The sequence below is a fragment of the Pelophylax lessonae genome, assembly GCF_965119305.1.
Source record: "Pelophylax lessonae genome assembly, chromosome: 4".
Lineage (NCBI taxonomy): Eukaryota > Metazoa > Chordata > Amphibia > Anura > Ranidae > Pelophylax > Pelophylax lessonae.
The window spans coordinates 103,269,555-103,292,774 of record NC_138771.1 but is presented as its reverse complement, the minus strand read 5'-3'; the positions used below and the strand labels follow the sequence as shown (position 1 = coordinate 103,292,774).

Genomic DNA, 23,220 nt, shown 5'->3' with positions numbered 1-23,220 from the left:
AGGGACCAAGCCCATCCCCTGAAAAACAACCCCACACCATAATCCCCCCCTCCACCAATTGATTTGGACCAGTGCACAAAGCAAGGTCCCATAAAGACATGGATGAGCTGGACTGGCCTGAACGGAGTCCTGACCTCAACCAGATAGAACACCTTTGGGATGAATTAGAGTGCCAACTGTGAGCCAGACCTTATCCCCAACATCTTCAGGAAGAATGGTCAAACATTCCCATAGACACACTCTTAAACCTTGTGGACAGCCTTCCCAGAAGAGTTGAAGCTGTTATAGCAGAAAAGGGTGGACCAACTCAATATTGAACCCTACGGACTAAGACTGGGATACCATTAAAAATCATGTGGGTGTAAAGGCAGGTATCCAAATACTTTTGGTATAATAGTGTGTATGTATACTGTATATATATATATATATATATATATATATATATATATATATATATATATATATTATTTGTTTTGTTCCTCAACATCACTTCCTAGCAACTATAGCACTGCAGTTCTGTACACATCTATAGAAATGTCATTTTTGTTCATTGCTTGCCCAAGCAGTTTTTTTTTTTTTTTTTTTTTTTTTTTTTTTTTAAGTAGGCAGACTCTCCCACTTAGCCAACTGAAAAGGGGAAATTATTAGAATGGCATGTCCAAGTATCCATAGGATCAGGTAAGAATATTGAGTGACATATATAAAATTGTCCAAATAGGGATGGAAGGCCTGATTTAAAAAAATGCCAGGATTTGACTTAAAAAAAAAAAAGATTAAAAATAAAGTCAAAGATGGACTGATAGGGTGCTTTACTATGAAAAAAAATCAGTGTTAACTCACCTGATGTAATGCTTGTAGTACTGCTACTTGTGGTGACTGAAGGCGACTCAGACACTGTGGAAGCCAAAGACCCCGACAGTCCTGAAACAGCATCAGAGGCCGGCTCTGAGGTAGACGTATTACTGGAAATAGTGCTGATAGATGGGGACTCAGTTCTGCCAGAGGTAGATGGCATAACTGTGGGGTCTATGGAACATGAAGAATTATTAGAAGACATAAATTCACCATGTCTGGTAATATGATTTTATGTGTGCAGGTTAAAACAAGCGGAGACTGTGCACAAAATTACATCTGCATATAATATTTAAAGAACACTCGGTCATACTGCTATGCCTTTCATTAATAAGTACAACAGTGGCACCAAGCTTTTAAATATGCAGCTAGTGCAGAGCCATGGCTAGCAATACTATTAACAGTGAAAGATGCCGTGTATTGAGGATTCCTTTTTTCACCACATTCACACCCTTGGGATGGTGCGGGCAAGTTTGACAAAAAAAAAAAAAAAACTGCTTGTTACATCTTTGGTGCAGTTTAAGAAAAATGAACATTTCATAGTAAAGAAAATGCAGCCTAAATATTATGAAAACGGCTCTTCATAGTGAACTATACAAGAACTCAAACCACAAAAATGATTTCTAAAATATCTACAAGAACCCACACAGTAAGATAGCTCACTAAAACTCAAAAAGTTAAAATCTATGCAGCAAATCCTCTCATACTACTTTTTTCACTTAAAATATTTGCTTTTGGCAGACAAAAAAAAAAAGTGTTGCATTGCACAATCCTGGTGATTTCCAAACACATGTATGCCAAACGTACCATCTTCATCTACAGTCAGGTCCACAACTTCAGTTGCACTTTGTCTAAGTGGCTGTATGACAGTGGAGACCCGACTGCGACTTCTGTGCTCCTGGGTTCTTCCAGTCTGCGAATTCGAACTTTGGCCCCAGTGAGATCGAGAGTGTCCAAGCGTGGAACGAGATCTATAAAGGAATATGAAATGATCGTTCATTCTCTGGAAACGAATTTCACAACATAAGCATTCGAAGTGGAAGTCCATTCCAATGGCAAAAAAATAAGTGAATTCAGTGTGCAGGGATCCACTTTGTACAATAAATCATACAATTTTGTTTACTATTAAGCAAGTTTTTAGTATGTGTTGGGCCTCTTTCACAGGGGCGGACTGGTCGGGTCCGCTTATCATTTTTTTAGGCGAACCAGATAGGACCATCCATTGCCCTATATGAAGTGGCGGGTGCCAACAGAAATCCGCCGACATCCAATCTGATAAAAACATTGTCTAGCGGATCAAATGGCCATCTGGTGTAAATGGACAGGTGGTCCATTTAAATCTGACTGCCCATAGAGGACAGCGGGCTGTGTCTCTGTATAAGTGGAGCAGAAATGGACAAGCCATCCACCTGCTCAGCAGGGATCAGGGGACAGTTTCTCCTCCTCCTGGAGGAGTCCGCTCATGTGAAAGAGAGCTTAAAGAAGAACTATAGGCAGAGTTTTTTTTTCATTTTTGGATAGAGAAATGGACCCCTGTCCCAATTCGGAGATTTCCCCTCACTTCCTGTCCCATAGCCATCCTTGCAAATTAAAGGAATATCTTGGGTCACCAGAAATAGTGTCCCCATTGTAAGATTTCCCCTTTATTACTCTTCTGGGGACAACCCAAAATTTGGGATTTTCTTTCCTTTTAATAAAAATGGCAAAGAGGACAAATAGAAAAGGTAATCTCCTTAAATAGGGGCACAGAAAGCAATAAAACACAGACAGGAGTTCCAAATCTTCACTCTATCCAAAACTTAAAAAAAGAAAGAAAAAAAAAAAAAAACTTTGCCTTAGTCAGCTTTATATTAAAAGATGTTTTCAGAGTTTAAAGAAGAACTTTAGGACTGGCTATCATCTGAACAGTTCCCAAAAGATTAAAACATGCCACATTTGTGTGTGGCTTGCCTATCTCCTTTGCATGTCACTGAAGGAAGATCTAAGCGCCATACAAAATAACTTGTATCCTTTGGATCCTAACACAAAGGAATCTCCCCATCAGTCACCAGATAATGTGGAAAACACACTGCAAATATTATGAATATGCAACACTAGCACAAAAAAAAAAGGAAATTAATAAACTGAAATACAACATACTAGACTAGAAAAGGTTACCTAAACGTGCGCATAACTTGTTTCTTTTATCTTCCCAGATAGAAGCTATAAAGTTTTGGTTAAATTTGGAGTTTACATTTAAAGACATAAAAAGTCACTTCCCTTGTATAATTTGTAGTAATATAGGTGTTTGCAACCACATTTAACCAGTACATACAGTATACAAACTATGCAGTATTGCAAAAGAACATACTGTAACTTTACTGCTTCCCTATTATTTAGCACAAGTCTAAGAGTCAGTTCACACTGATCCGACTCGAAGTCCCCCCAACTTCGGGCGACTAATGAAGTCGCCCATGCAGCAGGACTTCGGCACGGCTTGCAACGACTTCTCATAATGGAAGTCAATGCAAGTCGCTTCGACTTTGCAAAAAAATTGTGCAGGAACCTTTTTCTAAGTCGGAGCGACTTGAGTCACTCTGATTAGAATGGTTCCATTGCACAGCATTGATAGCTACTTGTCAGGCGACTTGGTCGCCTGACAAGTCGGATCAGTGTGAACCGGCACTAAGGGTGCACTCAAATTGGCAGTTTTACAATGCCTGGTACTTTTATTTACAGGTCTCCCTCACCATCTTCACCCTGTGACTGAACAGTGAAAGGAGAAGCAATAAAACACGGATGAGCTCCTCGCTGATACTTTGCTTGCTCTCCTCTCTTTTACTGCAACACTCTTGAATTTGCTTTTTGTGCTTTTTTCTCACCCCTCTCTGAGCTGTACAGAACTGTATAGGAACTACAAGAGACGGATACCAGTGAAACACAGAATATTACATTGGTTGTATTTAAAAACCTTTACCCCCTTGGTCCGGTTCTTTTGTGCATTGTGAATGATCCATACCATGCCTGGGAACGGTGAGCTTACTGCGCTTGGGACTACTTGGAAGAAGAGGTGGTTTCAGCCATGATTCTCTTTTGGTCTAGAACGGTTCACTTCAGTGCGTGAGCACAGAACTCTCCATAGATGATGGAGCTCAGAAGCAGTGATCACTGTGGTCTGGATAACACAAGTGTGCCTGGGAACACCTATTTTAAAGCACAGTGTGAAGTGCAGACTGGGGGGGGGGGGGGGGGGGTGTATTTGGAACAATCAAACTTGGGGCCTGGTAAAGTTTAGCTGTACCGTAGGGCTGGTTTTAGCTAGAAGACTTTCTATCAGACTAAAAGAGCTTCTCAAATGCCACAGCTAAACTGTAGATAGACACAAAAAATAAAAAAATCCACACACCTCTTAACGCAGCTATACAATTATATTTAGAAAATGTTTTTAATTACAACCAATGTAATATTCTGTGTTTCACTGGTATCAGTCTCTTGTAGTTCCTGTACAGTCTGTACAGCACAGCTCAGAGAGGGGTGAGAAAAAAGAAGCAAATGCAGAGTGCTGCAATAAAAGAGGGGAGAGCAAGCAAATTAACAGAAGTAACAGAGCGAGGAGCTCATCAGTGTTTTATTGCGTCTCCTTTCACTGTTAAGTCACAGAGTGAAGATGGTAAGGGGGCCTGTAAGTAAAAGTGCAGCAGAGATAAATCAGGTCCTTGCTGGAGATTGGTATAGGGCAGAGCTGTGTAAGTCTCAGAACTGGAGGGAGAGCTACTTGAAACCTTTAACATGTAAAACTTCTAACATGAATGGGTTTCATCTGTGCACTTAGCGGATTTGCCTCAAATAACAAGTGACACTGAGGGCTAAAACTTTTTTTTTTTTTTTTTTTACCTGGATTTCAGCTTTAAGATAAATCTAACTTGGCCAATAACATTTCTAAGCCAACACCTTGTTGTGCATGTAAATACCTGCAGCATTAGTCTTCAAATCAATTGTGGTATTGGAGCACTTTAGAACCTAGGCTCAGGCCAGCCATACAAAGTTCGAATCTATGCTGGTTCAGCAAGAACCGAGATTCGAACTGTTAATGGGCAGGCTGAATATAACAAATCATTCGATCTATCAAATTGGGTACAACTAGCCTGCAGTATTCTACTGCAATTATCACGACTATAGACGCTAGCAATAATTACCGTCTTCTCCAGGAGGGAATGGCTTCCCCCATCTGCAACCAAATTTTGTAACAGTGAGCACAGACAACCAAATTATGTAAAGGTGTGCACAGACGACCAAGTTGCTGCCTTACAAACTTGTACAGAGGCCTGATGGCGAAAAGCCCAAGAGGCACTCAGCGCTCTAGTAGAATGCGACTTTCACAGGAAAAGGAGGAGCCTGACCCTTGATTGAATAAGCCTGAACAACCATCTGCCTGATCCATCTCAAAATGGTAGCAGCGGACACAGCCAAACCTTTGCGAGGACCGTCCAAAAGGACAAAGTCAAACTTCCTGAAGGACTCCGTAACCGTCAGATAGACCCTTATTGCCCAAACTACATCAAGAGAGTGCAAGGGAACTTCTTTGGGATGTTTAGACTTAGGACACAAGGCAACACAATTTCTTCATTCAGGTGGAAATCCAACACCACCTTAGGAAAAAAAGACGGATTAGGTTGGAGGACCACTTTATCCCTGTTGACCACCAAATGAGGCGAATGACAGGACAGCACCGCCAACTCAGACTCCTCGAGCAGAAGTGATAGCCACTAGGAAGGCAACCTTCTGTGACAAAGAAAGCAGAGAAATCTCCCCAACATTCTCAAAAGGAGGCTTCTGAAGAACAGACAAAACCAGATTAAGATCCCACGGCGGTAACTGGGATCTCCAGAGGAGCCAGATGACGCACCCCCTGAATGAAAGTGCGAAACAAACCATTAGTAGCCAACGGACGTTGGAAGTAAATAGCCAAAGCCAACACCTGGCCCTTGATAGTACCCAACACCAAGCACTGCTCAACCCCTTTTTGTAAGGAGGCCAAAATCCTACCTATAGAGAACAAGTGAGGGTGTAGCTGCAGGGATTCACACCATGAAATGTACGATTTCCACGTACGATGATAGATCTTCCTAGGTGTCGACTTCCTGGGCTTCAAAAGGGTAGGAATCACCGAATCAGAGAGAGCTCTATCCCTCAACACCTTGCTTTCAATAGCCAAGCCGTTAAAGCCAGCGACCGTAAAGCAGGATGGAAGATCGGCCCTTGAGGTAGTAGATCTTCCCGCAGAGGAAGACGCCATGGAGGATCCACGACCATTTTTAACAGTTCTGCGTACCAGGACTGCCGAGGCCAGTCTGGTGCCACCAGAATGACCGCAACGCCTTTCATTGCCACCCGGCGAAGAAACCTTGGCAGAAGAACGAGCAGAGAGAAGGCAAAGATCAGGCGATACGGATTTCAAGGAGCCACCAGAGCGCATCTGTGGCGTCAGCCAGAGAATTCCGAGACCTGGCCATAAAATGCTGAACCTTCCTGTTGAGGCAGGATGCAAACAGATCCACCTCCGAAGTACCCCACTGGGCAAACAGGAGATGAAACACCTCCCCTTGATTCAACATCTGACGACTCAGGTAATCCTCTTGCCAATTCTCCACACCCGAGACGTGGACTACGGAAAGAGCCGGAACATTGTGTTTTCCGCCCACAATAGAATCTCGGCCACCTCCTGGTGCCCCCTTGATGATTGATGTAAGCCACGGCAGTGGCATTGTCCTACTGAGCCCGAACCGGAGAGCCACGTAGCCGACTCGTCAAGTGAAGCAGGCAGAGCTCGATTGCTCTCAGCTCCAGAACATCTATCGGCAAGTAAGACTTTTCCGGCGCCCAAGTCCCCTGGGCACAGAGCTTCCCCAGCACTCCACCCCAGCCTGACAGACTGGCGTCCGTGGTGACCACCGTCCAAAACACCGGCAGTAAGGACTTGTCCAGGCACAGGACAGGTGACTGGAGCCACCAAGAGAGCAGACTTCATGAGATGGCTCAACCGAATCTTCAGGTCCAATGACCAATGATCCCTGTTTAATTTTGTCAGAATATCCTTCTGCAACGGTCTGAGCTAAATGGACCGCTTCGAAGGTCAAGACAATTAGACCCAGGGCCCTCATACAGGCCCGCAAGGAGGACCGATCGGTCTCCATCAGCAACAGGACCGCCCTTTGCAACTTCTGAAGCTTGTTCAAGGGAAGAAAGACCCTCGCCAGAGCAGAGTCGAGGATCAGCCCCAGATAAGTGACTCGCACGTACGTCGTCAGGGCAGATTTATGGAAATTGATCGTCCACCCGAATTCTTGAAGGGTCTGAATGGTGATCGAGACATTGTCCAGCAGATCCGAATGGGAGCCTGCTTGCAACAGGAGATCACCCAGATATTCTACAATGGAGATACCTCGTTGACGTAACAAGGCCAGCACAGGGGAGAAGACCTTGGTAAATACTCTGGGAGCAGAGGCAAGACCAAAGGGTAACACCACAAAATGAAAGTGCTCCTCTGCCATCGCAAAGCGGAGGAAACGCTATTGTCCCTCAAATATGGGGAGATACTCATCTTTGAGATCGATGGAGGCCAGAAAATCCCTGATTCAATGATGCCCCCACTGACCGAATGGACTCCATTCGAAACTTCTGCACCCGCACAAAGCGGTTCAGAGCCTTGAGGTCCAAGATTGGACGCACCTTGCCCTCCTTTCTGGGCATCATGAACAGGTTTGAATAGAAACCTTAAGAGTGTTCCCAATAACCCCTTGAGGCAGGAGATCTCGCACAGCCTCCCGCAGATCCTTCAAACGCTACGGAGACAGGCAAAGATTTGCCTGAAAGAATCTGTCCCCTGGCCAGGACCAGAAATCAATTTGCGAACCCAATTATCCTAAATGAAGGAAGTCCAGGGTTCCTAAAAGAAGTGCAGATGTCCCCCCACCCCTGAGACGGATGAGAGCGCCCCTTCATGCTGAAGAGGACTTAGCAGCACCGGACTAACCGGCCTTGGGCTTGACCCAATGCTTTTTAGCTCCTCCGGAAGCTCTGAACGGCTTTTACCCCCCCCCCCCCCCCACCGGAGGCATGAAAAAAATGCTTGTGAGCAGAAAAGGAGGGACCCCGCTCAGCTAGCAGCAGGAAACAAAAACACAGGAAGTAATGTCGCCTGAGGTAGGTCACGCTGCTCAGCATAGCACAGGGGCTACACAAAGATGGATGCCCATACATATCAATGGGAAGCTTCAGGGAAAATGGCTGCCCCATTTTCTATTTTTCCCCATGTTCTATGGGGAAAAATTCACATTGCCCACATTTAGGATGGCGGCGCCCACGGCGAGCCATGCGGCCAGAGACCAACACATGAAGGCCTCAGGAACCACAACAGAGACCAGCAAGCCCAAGGTACCATGTCACCCCCCCCCCCCCAGGACGACAGTCACTCCAGACACACAGCCACCACAGGGACAGGGGAGGGGGGTGGGTTAGGACACACAGACCGGGCAGGCTAGGGGGGTCTCTTGGGAGGCACAAATCCCATTATCCCCAGGAGAGGGCCCACATCCCCCCAAGGCCAGCAGCGGAAAGGGGGGCACATTTACTCACCATACCATGGACCGGGTGGGCTCCGCTCCGGGCAGACTTCCTCCCACCCGAAGTGGGGGTGCTGCCAGCCAAGGGGTACGCTGTGACTCAGGGCGTTACAGGTCGTCGCGTCCCGGTGATTATACAGTGCGAAGACCCAGCCAGCATCGTTGCTTGTAGATCACCAGGAAAATTCTTCCCTTAACACTAGCTAGTAAAAGAGAAATAAAGAAAATATTCTGAAAAGAATACAAAAAACTGAGACCGGAGTCCCAGCAGGAAACCTAGGTCCTACTCCTCCTCTAGACAGAAAAACTGATGTGCTGGGCTGTGACAGTGGGGGTTATGCCTGGAGGGGCAGCCCCGTGGGCGTGTAGATGTTAAAAGTTTTGTACTAACGTACTGCCTAGACTACTCCTGCAGGTGGCAGCATAACTCACTCAGCTCATGAAGAGGAGGCTGTGTGTGTCGATGGACGATAGAGAAAACACTATAGTAGTAGACAATACTAAATTGATAGCGGTGATCTTCTGGGTCCTGTTCCAAGTCACTTCCTCTCTGCAGGTTGATTACAGCTCCCCTCTTTTCAACCTCATCAAGCCAGGGAATGCATTGTATTCATTTAACAAATGCATTCTCTGAATGGCAGCAGTTCCAAGTGACTACTAGCCCTGCCCAGGACTCGGAAGATCACGACTATATCACTGTAGTGCAAACTACCAAAGTGATTGTGAGCTTGCTCAGTAGCCCCTCTGGTACATTGTGCCAAGCTGAACCAATGAGAGTTAGCAATAAAAACAATATTGCAAACTTGGCTTTAAAAGTAATACTTTATGGGGGGCGTGGCAGGCCACAGGACTGCATAGACGCGTTGTAGGAGAGCTCCGAAAGCGACAGAGTCGAGCGTTGGGAGTGATTTCTAACCACCGTCAACTGCACAAATTACCTCTCCAGCAACCACAGACCATATCCAAACGGAGAAATGCCCCATCTGGTCCGCAGAAGATGACGGATGCCAGTGGGATCCAGGCCTCTCCAACATGGCGGCAGAAGCTTCTTTCCCCATGAGGCAGGCCGGACACACAGGAGGGGAAAACAGAGGCTCAGGGATGACTCACACCACCGAAGCTACTTCATCACACTGAGTCATCACCCCCTGAATCCCCAACAACTCGCAGCCCTACAAAACAGAAAAAATCCAGACAGGACCAGGGGAGTGACAGTGCACAATCTCTATTAAGACTACAAACTGCCTCACAGGCGGTGAGACCAATGGAAGACTACCCCTCCTCAGCCCAACCTGCAACAGTGGCAGATCTAAAAGAGATGTTACTATCCCTTTAAGAGTCCTTACACTATGACATGTCAGCTATGATTAACAATGTCACCATGGCAGTTCAGGATCTCGGTTAGAGTTCCACACCCTGATCATGTGGGATTCCTAAAGGGGCGCCAGGCACCGGATTGCCACTAGATGAATGCTTCTTATCCTTAAACACATTGAAATTCAAAAAACACTTGGCTCTAGACGCCGAAAAGGCATTTGACTGAATGCACTGGGGGTATCTCAAGGCCGTTCTCCACAAATTGGGCCTTCAGGGCCTCATCCTAACTGCCATTATGGCACTATATACGCACCCTACGGCCAAAGTTTACATATCCAGAACGCTCTTAACTGTTTGACATTATGAATGGTACGTGCCCATTATCGCCACTGATATTCGTCCTTGCGATTGAACCCCTAGCACACTTGGTCAGGAATTCACCATATATAAAAAGGAACCCAAAAAGGTTCTATAGATAAGATGCTAGGCCTCTTTGCAGACAATGTACTACTCACTTTATCAAATTCACTAAAATCCATATTAGAGGTGAAATTACTCCTATTACAATTTGGGAAGATTTCCTACTATAAAATCAATGAAACCAAGTCACACATACTAGGCCTAAATATCCCCCTTCATCTCCAAAATAAAATACAGTCCAAAGTATCATTCTAATGGGCATTCCACTATATAAAATACCTTGGTATCTATTCCCTCAACATTTGCAAAAGTACTGTATTTGCTTTAATTTATAAATACTTTTTGGAAAATTTTCCGGCAGAACTGAGCAAACTAATGCCCATGGAATTATCAGTGATTGGCAGAAAAGCAGCCTTCAAGATGGTGACTCTTACGAAATTACTTTATCTCTTTATTTAGTACCATTCCTATCCCTTTCCCCTATAACTAATTCCCCAAATTACAGGCCCAACTCACGCAATTTATATGGAAAGGGAAAAAAAAACAAGAACTGCCTTTGGTATCCTAACTAAAACACCCCTCAACGGGGGACTTACCGTAGAGCTCTGAGGAAACCGACTTGCCTGTCGGTGAAACGCGTCAGCGTGTGGCGTTGTGGCACCCCGCACCTTAGGGTCCCCCCTTCTGCAAACTCAGCCCGAGTATCCACGACTCCTTAGGAGGTGTATTACGGCTGTTCCCCTTTAAGCGCCCGAAGGACTCGGCTATCGGAAGTGACGTCGGTCACTCCGTCCAGGAAGTGAAAGTCCTTATGCCGCGGTAGCTCTAGTGAGGGTTGAACGCCGCAGCCGAACACCGAACCGGGCAGTGCAGAATAACGGGACCTGGACAGAGCCCTGGACTTACACGAGGTTAGGACAAGAACCTCCATCCGGTGTCCATAGATAAATGATACACCCAGGTAAACTGTGCCTCCCTTCCCGCGACACATCATCTCCTTGTGATCTCCACATTCAGTATGGCTGGGCCGCTTATCTGACATTTTATACTTGGTATTCCTTTCTACACTGGAACCGGCTCTGGAGCCCCCACGACATTATCTTTCCTCTCATCCCCCTGCTATATCCCGGTGGGATCTCCTGTGTTTTTTTCCTCCTCTTGGAGCAAACAGTCATCCCGGCCCCCCCTTCATAGAGGACTACTGTCACTAATAAATAAATTACTGTCCATATACTCAAGGGACAATTCACAAGGTGCCAGGTTCTGTTCTCACAGGAGTACTCCTAGGGAAACTATATTGGATGCATCCTTAGTTAGTCCACACACACCACCAGGCACATATACCGACTCCCCTGTCGATATCTGCCTGGCGTTGTGTTCAACTTATACATGGTCCTAGCATATCAGCTGAGGTATACATCTCACCAATACGTCAACAGACGTGGGAGCTTCTCGGCTCACTGTATCAGCATTTCCATTGTATCTGTTGCATGCTTCTTGCCCCTTGTACGGGGTGCCACTCTTTTAACATGTTTTAATATGTTATTGTACAGTGTGTCCTTGATTACCTCTGTAAACTTTTTTCTCTGCACAGGCACAAGTGCCTAAAAATGGATTTTTGTAAAATCTTACCGTAAAATCCTTTTCTCTTAGCTCATCGACAGACGTAGTCCTCGGTGATACACCACCTTCGGGTTATGTTACCTCCGCAGGAGCAGGACTAGACAGGAAATTAAAAAGCTCTGGCCACACCCTAGGGGCAGTCCCAGAGGGTATATCCTCTCTCTCTCTGCCTCAGCAAATCAGTTATGTGAAAAAGCAGTGCTTAGAGAATTTAACCCAACCCAACTCCAAAACAGAGGGGCGGGGACTACGTCTGTCGATGAGCTAAGAGAAAAGGATTTTACGGTAAGATTTTACAAAAATCCATTTTTCTCTAGCGCTCATCGACAGACGTAGTCCTCGGTGATACACCACCTTCGGGACGTCCCAGAGCAGTATCACAACTGAGGGGTGGGAAAATGGAAATCAAATCCCAATCTAGAAGGCCCAACCGGTGCCAACTAGAAGTTTACAATGCTCATCCTTAATGATGAGACTCAACCAAAAAAAGAGAAAACAATTTTTTTTTTTTTTTTTCAAACAGAAAAAAACCCTCGAGGTAGACCACCGGTCTCCTCAAATTGCGGCCTGCAAAACCTTGCGGCCAAATGAGGCATCCGCCGATGCCGTCACATCAATTTTATAGAATTTTGTAAAGGTATGTACCGACGACCAGGTGGCCGCCTTACATACCTGGACCACTGACGCCTGATGGCGAAAGGCCCAGGAAGTACTGAGCGCTCGAGTGGAGTGCGCCCTAACAGGGAACGGAGGACTCTGACCCTTAATAGAATAAGCCTGTACCACCGTTTGTCTAATCCATTTGGCAATGGTCGCGGCAGATGCAGGCAAACCCTTTCTGGGGCCATCCGTGATCACAAAAAGTGAATCCGTCTTACGGAATGATTCCGTAGATTTCAGGTATACCCTGATTGCCCGAACCACATCTAAGGAATGCAACGCATGTTCCCGATGATGCTTGGGCTGAGGACACAAGGAAGGTAGTACAATATCTTCATTCAGATGAAAATCTGAAACCACCTTGGGAAGAAAAGATGGCTTAGGATGAAGTACTACCTTATCCCTATGAATCACTAGGTATGGTGACTGGCATGATAATGCAGCCAGTTCTGACACCCTGCGAGCAGAAGTAATAGCCACCAAGAAGGCCACCTTCTGGGATAGAGTAAGCAAGGGAATCTCCCTGATGTTTTCAAAGGGAGGTTTCTGTAGAACCGACAAAACCAAATTAAGATCCCAGGGCGGTAAGGGCGCGCGGACTGGAGGAGCCAGGTGCCGCACCCCCTGGATGAAATTCCGCACCAAGGATTTGGTAGCTAAAGGCTTCTGAAAGAAGATTGCTAATGCTGAAACTTGACCCTTGATGGTGCTCAAGGCTAGCTTCTGCTCAACCCCTTGTTGCAAAAAGGCCAATATTCGAGTCACCGAATAGGTACGTGGAGGAAATCCTAAAGATTCGCACCACGCAATATAAGTCTTCCATGTGTGATAATAGACTTTGATGGAAGTCGCTTTCCTTGCTTTAATAAGGGTAGGAATGACTGAAGTAGACAAACCTCTGTCCTTCAGTACTTGGGTCTCAATGGCCAGGCCATTAAAACCAGCGACTGTAAAGCACGAAGGTAAATTGGTCCTAGAGACCACAGACACTCCCTGAGACGAAGTTCCCACGGAACGTCTGCGACTAACATGTCCAAGTCGGCCAGGCCGGCTTGAGGAGGCCAGCCTAGAATTTCTAGGACCACTGGCGCTGATTGGATCTGAACCAGGCGTCCCTAGAGCTATCTGGCCCCGACCATCCGAGAAAGTCTGGTCGTTTTCTGTTCCCACACATTTATCAGATACCTGATAGTTATCAGGAAAGGTGATCTTTTCTGGTTGAACCTCAGGGACCGAAGTCACCCGACTAGAGGCTACTTGGCCTATCTGGTCAACCAGATCCGATTCCTGTGAGGTATCGGGACTAATCTTAGGAAAAGGTAAAGGAAAAGATCTTTTCAGGGAACGGTAACTACCGCTTCCTGTGGTACTTAAATGTTGGAAGGGAAGAATCGCACCGGTAGTAGTGGTTGATGCTCGATCTAATGTCCTGAATACCGGTGAAAACGTCCCCCCACCCTGAAACCGGGTGGGGGCGCACCTTCAGGCTGTGTACTCCTTTACTTCGGGTTTGGCTGGGTTGGTCCTCTGCTTGTCCGACCAGCCCTTCTTGAACCCTCCTGGAGGAGTCTTGCCTTTCCCGCTAGTACCAGCCGGGCGCCCTTTATGGGCGGTAAAGAAAGGTCCTCGCTTGTTGCGAGGTCCCTTAGCTTTTGCAGCCTGTGGCAAAAAAGTGCTCTTGCCCCCAGTGGCATCCTTAATGATTTCATCTAGGTTGGCTCCAAATAGACGATTCCCCTGAAAAGGGAGATTGGTCAAGGTCTTTTTGGAACCTAGGTCAGCTGACCAGCATTTTAACCACAGCACACGTCTGAGGATCACTGCTAACTTAGATGCATGCCCTAATAGGGGAGTAGTGTCCAAGGCTGCGTCACAGATAAACCGTAGCCCTTGTATAATCTGTTCCATCAAATCAGATGTCTCCTGGGGAATATCTTTTCCCCTAAGATCTTGGCGTACCATTTTCGCCCATTCCGTAAGTGTCTGGGAAACTAGACCAATAACGATTACTGGTCTAAATGCTGACCCTATCAGAGAAAAGATAGTGCGGGACTCTGCTTCTATCTTTCGATCCACCGGATCCTTAAAGGACGAAGTGTCCTCCACTGGAATAACCGTGGCTTTATTCAGCCTGGAAATAGGCGGATCCACGATTGGTGGTACCGTCCATTTCTTAATGATGGATTCCTCAAACGGATAGCGTCTAGCAATACGCTTGGAAATAGTAAAGGTACACTTAGAATGCTCCCATTCTCCTTTAATCTGATTACCAAAACATTTAGGTACAGGAAAAGCCTTCGCCGTCTAGATGGGCTTATTAGTACCAAAAGGCATCTCTGTTTCAGTTGCCTCTGCCGGTAAAGCCTCAAGTTTTAAGGTTTCTTGCACTGCCACAACTAGTGCGTCCACCAATGCTTCTTCCTGAATAATAGCACGAGAAGAAGCGTCCTCCTCACTTTCTGAGGGGGCTTTACCTGGGATAGCAACCCTTGCAGAGGAACCTGCAACTGCCGTGACCATCTCTGAATCTGAGTCAGAGGTGTCAGATAGTATAGGGGTAGGCGGGGGTCGCTTCCTTGACCCCCGTCCCTGACAGGCCGCCTCCACCCGAGCCACCATAGACTCCAAAATTGCTGTAAATGACTCTATACTCTGTGCACCGGCGGGTCCCGAGGCCCCCTCGAGGGAAACAGGTGGGGGAATATGTGTGGCAGGGTCCATGATAACTCCAGTTACTTCCTGGATAATATAATTCAAAAGTAAAGAAAAAAAAACTTTTTTTTTTTTTTTTTTTCTTTTCTGACCCCCAGCGCCACAAAAAAGCCCCTTAGTGTTACCTGCTAGCTATCGATCGAGAGAGAGAGAGATAGACCCCCAGGCTCACCACTTGATGCTCAGAGTTAAACTGCAACAGCTTACAGCGCTGTCTTGACAAACAGGAAGTCTTTTGGCTGGCTGCCCAGGAAGAAAGGAGGCGGCTCCGCCCCTCTGCACGCCTTCCGGTGCCTCCCCCAAGCTCCACGAGGTGTAGGATCACCTCAAACATGGCCGCCCCCATGCTGGAGACACGAGGCTACGCCAAAATGGCGGCTCGTGCGATCCTGCAAGAAAAAATGGCGGCGGCCTGCTGAATGGCGGTGTGCTGCAGGGCACACAACACTGTCTCTGCCTGGGGATATGGCGTGGTTGGCGGTATCGGCCCTGGCGGACCGCATGGCCGTTCGGGAGGCCTGCTAATAGCTGGAGATCTGATTTGGAAGGCAGTCTACATGACCGTGGCTTCTGACTGGTAGGTAGCTTATACTTAACCCATAAGATTCCCAGAATGCCACAGATTACATCTTTTAAACATGTATACAATAGATTGTTAGCTCCCAAACCAAGCCTCCTGGCTTTTTGTACACAAAAAATCACACTCAAAGTAGGAGGATCTGTGACATGTTATAGGATAGAAAGGACTCTTTCTTACCATACAGAGAGGGGCCCGCGTTCACCACAAAACCCGTCAGGGGGAAAGGGGGAACATACTACTCACCATACCGGAACCAGGCGGGCACCAACTCCTGACAGTACCCCTCTCCACCGGGGCGGGAGGGCTGTCGACCGATACGAACGCCGTGACTCATGGTCTTTGGCGTTTCAGCGAGACGTTTAACTCGCGGGTTCAGTCCTTTTAATGGGACTTTGTCGCGGCCGACCCAGCGCGGAGCTATGGCCTGCACGCGCTCGTAGGCTGAACTGGGGTGACCACCGGATCTCAACATCCAGCCCGTCGCCCAGTTCAGCTTTCTTGCTTGAAGATCTCACAGGAACACTGGAGAAAAAGCGGTCTAAAAAAATCCTTTAAGAAAAAATTCTTGCCAGGACCTAAGATCCCAGCAAGGTGTCTAGGTCCTTACTCCTAACTAGACAGAAAATAACTGATTTGCTGAGGCAGAGAGAGAGAGGATATACCCTCTGGGACTGCCCCTAGGGTGTGGCCAGAGCTTTTTAATTTCCTGTCTAGTCCTGCTCCTGCGGAGGTAACATAACCCGAAGGTGGTGTATCACCGAGGACTACGTCTGTCGATGAGCGCTAGAGAAATAAAAATTGAAACCTTTTTTCACCATATATTTGGCAGCAGTGTCCTTAGTTGGTCTTCAGTGGATATGCCTCCCCTTGGCAGGACATACCACTAAATTTGTTTTTTTCATGGGGGACTTACCGTCCCACAAATTTCCAATTATCACATGGCTTCTCTTCTGGATCAAGCCACATCTTGGTGGGGAAATTTCAACAAAACATGGGCTCAATTGGAAGCTGTGTCACTAGCACCCTTATCGAATAAAAACATCTTACTAGCAGCACTGACAGACCATAAGATCCTGCAATCGCCCTTTCCAGCTATACAAGCCACTATCCAAGCACTTCGCTCCTCCGTCAAACTACAACTAAAAGATCCACACCAAAACGTACTACTTCCATCCAGATTTTTATACCTCACATTAATATCTCAGCCTGGGTGAAGGCAGTTCTACGCCATTTAAAAGACCTTCTAGAGAACGGGAATCTTCTGTCCTTCTCTGAAATCCAACGCAAATACAGACTCCCCTCTACAGAATACTATGGGTATATACAAATAAGTCAACTATTCAAAAATTCTACAATATTAGCAGACATCTCCTTTTATCGACCAATCTATGGATTCTACCAAAACAAAAACAAACACATAAAAGGCATCTCCATATTCTATAAATTCATTGGAGGCACCTAGGACTTCCAGAAAACCACAACCATTGTAAAATAGGAAAGAGATACGAGACTCCCCCCTTCCTGAATTCACCTGGCCAAAGGCGATAGCCCAAACTTACAAAGCGACGCTCTGCTCCGATCATTGGCAACTATATCATAAGATCCTCCACAGGTGGTATCTCACTCCCTATAGACTTTTCAAAATGTACTCTTCTTCACCATCACTCTGTTGGCGACAATGTGGAGCCTCGAGGTCCTTGATTCATATATTGTGGTATTACCTCATACTGGAATCAAATTTTAAAACTAATTTCTGAATTCTCTCGCCTACCCATCTCCCCCAACATATCCTTGGCACTTTTGCATTTAAACATGGATTCTATTCCCAAAGAAATTAGAACTCTTACAACTCACATACGTCTATCGGCTAAACTAGACAGAACAAGAAATTGGAAATCGTTAATGACCCCTAATATCTCTTACGTAATCTCAGACTTAAACCTTATTTGCTCCCTGGAACGTATATACGCTCTACAAGGGTTTCCTATCCGCATGGACACCGTGGATCTCACACACCTACTCCATTTCTTGAACTTGAAATTTACATAACTGAGTACTAACAATCAAGCTTAGTGCCCTTACACATATACTTGCAACCCTAAATCTGCTTGACGGGAAGTTCTGCCTATTGCATAGCTCTGGTTAATGATTTCCCAACTACCCTCCGCATACCTCTTACCCTTGGACGACATATCCAGTCACTATAAATGCTGTATCCATACCACCTAACCTTGTGGTTCCTTCATCTTTACTTTCCTCCTAATATTAGTTATGTTTATATTATGGGTAACGATAACACAGTACACATATTAAACAAGAGGTAGAGCTTACCTGCTTGCCAACTTTAATCTTCCAGGCAGGAAGGTCTATCACCCTCAGTTCCACTATAGCAAGTCCCTCTAGCCATTGTGAGAGGCCAGTAGAGGGCTCCTTAACCACTTCCGGCCCGCGCTATAGCCGAAGTACGGCTACAGCGCGGACTCGAATTTCCGGGAGGCCGTCTTTAAACGGCCTCCCAGTAACAGGCTCCCCACGTGCTCCAGTGAGCGCGCATCGGGGAAAATCTGTGTCGGCCGTGTCCCTTGGACACAGCCAATCACAGATCGTGGTGAATGGCCAATCACAGCGGCCATTTACCACGTGATCGGACCGTGCAATGAGAGATGATCTCATATGTAAACATATGAGATCATCTCTCATCGCCAGCTCTGGGCACAACTGCCCACAGTGCCCGCAATCAGTGCCCCTCATCAGTGCCCACAGTCAGTGCCCATAGTGCTGCCAGTCAGTGCCCATCAGTGCCACCCGTCAGTATCCATCAGTGCCGACCGTCAGTGCCGCCTCTCAGTGCCCAGCAGTGCCGCCTCTCAGTGCCCAGCAGTGCGGCATTTAGGACCTCCTCATCAGTGCCCACAAGTGCCACCTCATCAGTGCAGCATATCAGTGCCGCCTCATCAGCGCACATCAGTGAAGGAAAAAAATTTATTTTCAAAATTTACTCTCAGAAAATAAGAAAAACTTTATCTTTAAAATTTTCTGTCTTTTTTTTTTTGTTGTAAGAAATAAAGCCAGGGGTGATTAAATACCACCAAAAGAAAGCTCTATTTGTGTGAAAAAAATGTTAAAAATTTCATATGGGTAAAGTGTAGCATGACCGCGCAATTGTCATTCAAAGTGTGAGAGCGCTGAAAGCTGAAAATTAGCCTGGGCAGGAAGGGGCTATAAGTGCCCAGTAGGCAAGTGGTTAAACAGCTTTGGATGGATAAGATCTTCACCACCTAGATAAACTTTTCAATGCTCTTCTCATTATTGTAATTATTAAATACATTGTGTACTCGTTATATTACCATGTTTGGTTACTGTATGTTCCAAAGCTATACGGCTTTGACATTTTACAAGCCTGCACTTTTACACTTTTCCTTTTAAATGTGTTTTTGTACATTAGCCGCTGCTTTCACCCTCCAACTTGCATTGTGAGAAGGTTCATGGTGTACCCAATTCATGTTCAGATGTAATTGTAATTCATACAGAAACTCTGATTTTTTTTTATTTTTTTTAATAAGCATACATTGAGGAGTTCATCACCGAGCTGATCTACTCTATATGTTCCTATGGATAAAAATAAATTCAGATACACTATATAGCTGCTGCTTATATATATATATATATATATATATATATATATATATATATATATATATAATTTTCACTATTCAATGTCTTCCTGGGATAAACTTAGTAAGTGATTGTGTGCACAGATAACTGATGAAGAACTCCTATTACATATGTTCTGGCCACACAGACTCCCCAGGGGGAGAACACAGCTGTATAAACAGGAGAGGTTTCCCTGAAACTTCCCACTACACAATGTATCCAGGAGAAGTTCTACTTTTACTGTAAACTATTTAGGAGTAACATTGCTGGATGAAAATATAGGTAGAATAGAAAATGTGTAGGCAGCAGTGTACACCCCTCTCTACTTAAGCTGCATAGTTCGGGTTTCCAGCACTTGTCAGCAAATGGGTTAAATGCTTTCATTTCATTTGCTTTGTGTGTGAAGGGGAAACTGCACACCAAGCAAATTTCAGGAGCCAGTGGAAAGTACTCAAACCGTCTGTTTATACCATAGCAAGTTCCAAACGATCTGGGCCTCTTTCATTTAACACTGAAGCAGATGGGATGTTTACCAAGAACTAAATAACAACCCAACACTTAACTCACTTCAAGCCATTCTTCAGAAGGTTACAGACAAGCGATGGCTTATGATGGCTATATAGACAAAGTGATGGCAAGTGGGTAAACAAGACTGCTGAGGACTAGGGTTTTTAAATGTTTGTATGATCCAAAAATAAAGCTCAGTGAATCATTTTATTAACCAGTATATAATATGGGTGTTACAAGATAGATACACACAGTAAGGCCCCTTCCAATCTCTCCACTAATCCCTACTGAGCAGGCGGATGGCTGGTAAATGTCAGCTCTGCTTATGTGGAGCAGACAGACACACAAGGCCGCTCTCCTCTATGGGCTGTCGATGTAAACAAACCACCTAGAAAATAGCACCCATCTGCCATTGGATGTCGGTGGGTGTCAAGGGACACGCAAGTTTACATCCGTCGCTCCATAGAAGATAAATGAGGATCCAATTGTGTCCACCTGAAAAATTGACAGACAGACCAGATGGGTCCGCACATGTGAAAGGGGCCTTAGAAGGACATCAGCCAATCTGATGCATGTTTAGACAAGGTATTCACATAATTCCAAGTCCAACTCTAGGAATTTAAAAAAAAAAAAAACCTACAAAAAACAAACATTACAGAAACTTATCTTCGAACAGATAAGCATTTCACCTACAATTTACATTTAAGTCTATGGAGCACAAAATCGCACCGAACCCTTTTTAAAAAAGGATCGCACTGGCAACACATGTAAAAGACCTCCAAAGAAAATCATGTTAATTCCATTTGTCCTGCGATGCCTCTCATTCAGAAATGCATCTGAATTCACATCAGTGTGAACCAGGGCCTGAATCAATGCAGAGCTACATTTTAGTCTCTCAAAGTAGTATCATATTTTAACAAAGTTCAGCTCCTGATGGGACAAAGTACATGTAGTGCCTGGTATCATCTTCCTAGGTGACCTGTAATGCTGCTGTGATGTAGGATGGGGCTATGACTGCTTTGCTAGGGAGTGACTGTCTCTGGCTTCCATGAACTGCTTGAAATAAACAAAGAGGAATGCAGAGAGAAGTGGGATGTGTCAGATCCATGACTCTGTTAAGCCACCAGGAGAAAAGCAATCTGGCAGGCTTCAATCTGTTCTAACCAGAGCGTCTTGGAGCTTACATGGTGCTTCTTTATAACACGTTGGTGTAGGAAGAAAAAGGAAGGATGACATAAGTAAACCTGCTTTGTCCTGCATGGACAGACCACAGATTCTTGCAACGCACTGTGACATACATGCAGAGTGACATTAAAGTGCAGAAGTGCTACTGACTGGCTACATAGGGGCAGTGAGTGCGGCAATCTATCCTCTCTGCCTGCACACATCCTGCTGTATGCTACAGCTGAGCACTGAAAGAAATACCAGAAATTTAGAATACAGTAAGGAGGATGGGGAAAAAAAGACTAGGTCAAAAAACAGGTTTAGGTCTGCTCTAAATCACACAAATGCCACCCTGTGTACCAGTTATCTATAATAATAAAATCCAAGTGTCTGCGTCCAGTGTCCCTGTGTCCGTGGAATTGCGCTACTGCACATGTGCCCCACGGACAGCCGTTGGGAGCGTTGAGATTTCGCCCCGCCCTAGTCAGTCAGTTAGGGCAGGGACTGATGTACTCACTTAGGTCCACCCAGCCGAAGCCGGGCAGACCCCATTCTTTAGGGGGACTGCCGAAACGGCAGGACTTTCCAAACTGTGGGTGGCAAACCACAGCCTTATCTGAGTGAATAGCCGGCAGTCACCGCTGCCAGCCCATAACAACTGCCTTTTCACAATACGGTGATGAATTCTGTAATGAACAATAAAAGCCATTTAAAATGTTGTATTCAATGTACTTCATAATGCACATATATATTAAAGACTTTGCATTTCATTCTGCACAATATATATATATATATTAGAAACGAATAAATAAAGCATTGCACTTCAGCATGTGATGAGCTCTGCAGTTCTGTGGGTACTTAGCATAAACCACTCCCACCTACCAATCAGACAGTAGAAGTTATCTGCTCAGCAGCACACATAGGCTCTGTGTACAGCATTGGGGTTACATAGCAGATAAGTAGAGAGAGAGAAAGAGTAGGAGGCGTCTCACTCTGTGAAACTGGCATTTTATACTGTATGTATGTATGTATGTATGTATATATATATATAGGAATATTGTCTGATTAGAGAACACAAACACAGCTCTTATCGGGGCACATTAAAGGGGGACTGACCAGGGGCACTTTAACCGGGGCTCATACAGGGGGACTGACCAGGGGCACTTTAACCGGGGCTCATACAGGGGGACTGACCAGGGGCACTTTAGCCGGGGCTCATACAGGGGGACTGACCAGGGGCACTTTAGCCGGGGCTCATACAGGGGGACTGACCAGGGGCACTTTAGCCGGGGCTCATACAGGGGGACTGACCAGGGGCACTTTAGCCGGGGCTCATACAGGGGGACTGACCAGGGGCACTTTAGCCGGGGCTCATACAGGGGGACTGACCAGGGGCACTTTAGCCGGGGCTCATACAGGGAGACTGACCAGGGGAACTCTGCCCGGACACATAGGGGGACACCGGTGTAAGGCGGCACTCCGAGGGGGACACCGGTGTAAGGCGGCACTCCGAGGGGGACACCGGTGTAAGGGGGCACTCCGAGGGGGACACCGGTGTAAGGGGGCACTCCGAGGGGGACACCGGTGTAAGGGGGCACTCCGAGGGGGACACCGGTGTAAGGCGGCACTCCGAGGGGGACACCGGTGTAAGGCGGCACTCCGAGGGGGACACAGACATGCAGACACGCCTCCAGCCCCGGCGACTGTAACTACATGACCTTTTCATACAGATGACATGTGAGTTTTATACCTTGTTTTTATACTCCAATAAATGTGCATACTTCACTATGTGAGCCTCATTTGTTTTTGGAGGGATGCCATCATCAATTATTTGAGGCACTTGAACATATGAGGTTTTACTACTTTGGATGAAGTTACGTGGTGGATCTGGTGCTGGACCTTGGAGTGGACCCTATCCTGGTGGTTATCTCTATGCCCTATGCTTGGTTGACCCTTCCTTAACAGGGGGTCTAAATTTCTTGTAAGGGAATTACCTTATATGAGCACGTGGTGGTCAGGATTGTGTTTTCACTCATGGTGTTGGAATTTTCTTGCATTCATTTCTGCACTTCAGCATCTGGTTTCATGGACTTTGTGTAGTCATTGCTTTTTCCATTCATTTGCTATTGT

General features: G+C 45.9%; 1 protein-coding gene across 5 annotated transcripts in view; it reads right to left on the bottom strand.

The window, feature by feature from the left end:
* The window catches only part of RNF111 (ring finger protein 111), a 135,170-nt gene that overhangs the window by 43,019 nt on the left and 68,931 nt on the right, over positions 1–23,220 (bottom strand). For 4 of the 5 annotated variants that reach the window (XM_082254321.1, XM_082254322.1, XM_082254323.1 and 1 more), the window contains exons 4-5: positions 1,660–1,823; positions 841–1,026 (exon numbers count right to left, since the gene is read on the bottom strand). In XM_082254321.1, the coding sequence (XP_082110447.1) occupies positions 841–1,026; positions 1,660–1,823 (350 nt within the window). The remainder of the gene's footprint in view (positions 1–840; positions 1,027–1,659; positions 1,824–23,220) is intronic. The other variant, XM_082254325.1, reaches the window with a different exon arrangement.